The sequence below is a fragment of the Pteropus vampyrus genome, unplaced genomic scaffold, assembly GCF_000151845.1.
Source record: "Pteropus vampyrus isolate Shadow unplaced genomic scaffold, Pvam_2.0 Scaffold56, whole genome shotgun sequence".
Taxonomy (NCBI): Eukaryota; Metazoa; Chordata; class Mammalia; order Chiroptera; family Pteropodidae; genus Pteropus; species Pteropus vampyrus.
The window spans coordinates 148012-151203 of NW_011888837.1; the positions used below are offsets into that span (position 1 = coordinate 148012).

General features: G+C 28.5%; 1 protein-coding gene across 1 annotated transcript in view; it reads left to right on the forward strand.

Moving 5' to 3' along the window:
- Positions 1-2590, forward strand: part of CSN3 (casein kappa) — a 5917-nt gene extending 3327 nt beyond the window's left edge. Inside the window, exon 3 of the mRNA XM_011360611.1 lies at positions 2132-2590. Within this exon, the coding sequence (XP_011358913.1) occupies positions 2132-2590 (459 nt within the window). The remainder of the gene's footprint in view (positions 1-2131) is intronic.
- The last annotated feature ends 602 nt before the right edge of the window (positions 2591-3192 follow it).

Sequence of the window (3192 nt, forward strand, 5' to 3'; positions counted from 1 at the left end):
CATTTTTTAATCTTTAAACTGTGTATTAGTATTTGTAATTTAATACATTTAGAGCAAAACAAGTCTCTGTTGCAACACATCCAAATTTTATTTATATAAAATTTCTAATTTTCTATACCTACAACTTTCAAAAGGTTTCTAGAAACTTTTTTTTTATCCAAGGGATAAATGTGAAAAGTCCTGAGCTAGAACTGTCATTTAAAAAATACTTAACATTATGACCTCATCTCAAAAGTTTATAAAACCTTTGTGAGTATATAAAGTTTTATACATACATGTCTGTGAAAATTGTTTTCTTATCCTGATTACCTAGGCATGTTGCAATCCAGATTTTTAAAAGTACTATAAAACAAATTAAAATTGATTTAACAAAGACACTATTATTTATACATTTATATGTCGATGTTAAGTTAGGAGCAATTGAAAATATGCTCAAAGCTCCTCTTATTTTTAATAATGTACATTCAATACACACTATAGGTTATTTTATATTTTTTATTTAAGCAAATATCATGTATATTTGTTGGCACAAGAGTAAGATAATCATATTATTTTCGACCTTGAATTTTTCGCCCTAGTTGGTGATTTTTAAAGACAATTTAATCATGGAGTTTATTATTACTATTTTAATTAGTATATTGCTGCCACTTTTAAGGTGATTCACAGATCTTACAGATCTTAAATAACCATGGAAAATGCCTTACAATATTTTACAATAATACAATAAAAACAAAGAAAACACGTTCTGTCTTTAATACAAAAGTTATTTTTAAAACCACAAAAAAATTCTATACTCTGCCTTGCTTCTTTTTAACTTATTTTTTACTATTGCTCTGAAACTAACCAGGGTGCAGAGGTGCAAAACCAGGAACGACCAACAGTAAGTGTGTTTTAATTACTTCTGGTAGAGGCAAGAATTTCTCCTTCTGCAAGTTTCTGTGATATTAAAATGCTTTCTGTCTAATGTCTAAATAAATATTTAAACTCCATAAATAATCTAATAATCTTTGTAAAACTATCTTCACCTCAGCAACCAACCATGTGAATCAACCTCAAGGTTCACATGAAAATCTTGGTTTGATTTTATAGCCCAAGTCATGTGTTTTTAGTTTTCTTGTATTGTTAACGACATGAGAAAACATTCTCAGAATTTAATATTGAGAAAAAAATTTAAACAAAAATAAAGTTTAATATCTCTCCTGCCTGCTTTTTAAGACTTTGGGAAAGACCCCACTCTGACTCACCTTTGAATATTTTTCATACATTTGTCTTTACTTCCTTCTTTTGTTTCCCAAATATGTTTGAATAAATACATTTAAATATGTATTCTTTTATGAGAAATGCTTGCTTGCAGTGTAATTTTGTTGATTTATTTCATATGGAAAGATCTAATAATATATTTTGGTAAATATACATAATCAGTAGAACAGAGGCACATAAAAATTGAAAATTTCCTAACTGATTTTTAAGGGATAAAATTAAGCTGAAAAATATCCAAAGTATAAGTCTAGGAATTCTCACACATCATTTTATTTTATTATTATTTTACTATTTTACTATAATTAGGTTTAGGGGGGAAAAAATCAGCCTAACCTCTAAATAAATAAAATTTGTAAACAATTACAAATGTGTGGTGGCAATACACATATACATATACACATATATTTAAATATATAGTTTTCCCTGTGTGTGGTATGTTTGTGTATAGTATGTCAAAGCTTTCTATGAAAGCTTATTATAAGGCCTAATATTTACTGAGCACTTTTTATTTATGCCAAGTTCTAGGCAATGTGGTTTTACATTATGGATTACCTCATCTAATTTGTTTGAAACTAATATTTTTTTAAAATATTTGTTAAAAATCAAAAAGTGGATGGAAAGTATATAAATCATATCTTGTAAAATAATATGGTTGCCGGGTTCACTACTTCCAATATTGTACTTACTCAATATTGTACTTACTCAATATTGAGTAAGTACAATATTGGAAGTAGTGAACCCAGCAACCATAAATACTATAAGATATAATTTCAAATACTATAAGATATAATTTCAAAAAATTCTGATTTGAGATATCTCTACATTCTACCCTACAATGATACCAGATTTCATAAATGTATTCTCTTTGCAGGGCTGCGAGAATAACGAAAGATCGTTCAATCAAAACGCAGTCAAATCTATTCCAATTCATTATGCACTGAATAACTATCTTCATGCTGAACCCAATTACTACCAGTATAGACTAGCTTCACTAATTAATAACCAATATATGTCTTACCCATATTATGCAAAATCAGTTACAGTTAGGCCACATGCCCAAATTTCTCAGTGGCAAGTCTTGCCAAATATTTACTCATCCATTGTGGCACGTCACCAATACCTACATCCATCGCTTATTGCCGTTCCCTCAAAGAAAATTCAGGATAAAACAGTCATCCCTAGCATCAATACCATTGCCACTGTTAAGCCTACACTTATTCCTACCCCTGAACCAACAGTGAGCTCTGTAGTTATTCCAGAAGCTTCCTCAGAATTTGTGGTAAGCACACCTGAGACTACTACTGTCACAATTACTTCATCAACAGTCTAAAAACTCTATGGAAGCATCAAAGAAGAAAACACAGGTAAATGAGCAAAAGAAAAAAATAAATAAAGATAAGATTCATAGATTTATCAATACAATCATAAAATCTAAAAGTATAAATGGATAAATTAAGTCTGTTATGGGGACAGGCAAAATAGGATAATTATAATTTTAATTTAGTTGTGCTATAACATTGGTACACTCAATTCTGTTCCAACAAGCAATGAAAAATAATGTTATTTTACAAATTAAAGAAAAACTTGGAGACTTTATCATTAAACTGTTTTTCAACAATTGGAACACTCCTAGAAACTATTTTATTTCATTCCTAATCACACACAAAGACAATAAAGTAAAATATTTTGTTAAACTTATGATTTTTCTCATTTCAAAAATAAATTTTTAGAACAATTTATACTGAATATGAGTTTAAATACATTTTAGTCATTTAGCAAAGTTGTTATGCTCTAATTTTTTTATGAATAAACTGAAAGGAAATGTTTTCACGCATTTTTTTATTTCAGATATCATTTCTGAAAGGGTCAATGAAGTTAGGCACCCCAAATTTCTCCTGTTCTATAATAAACTCACAGAAGAATTCTAATTCT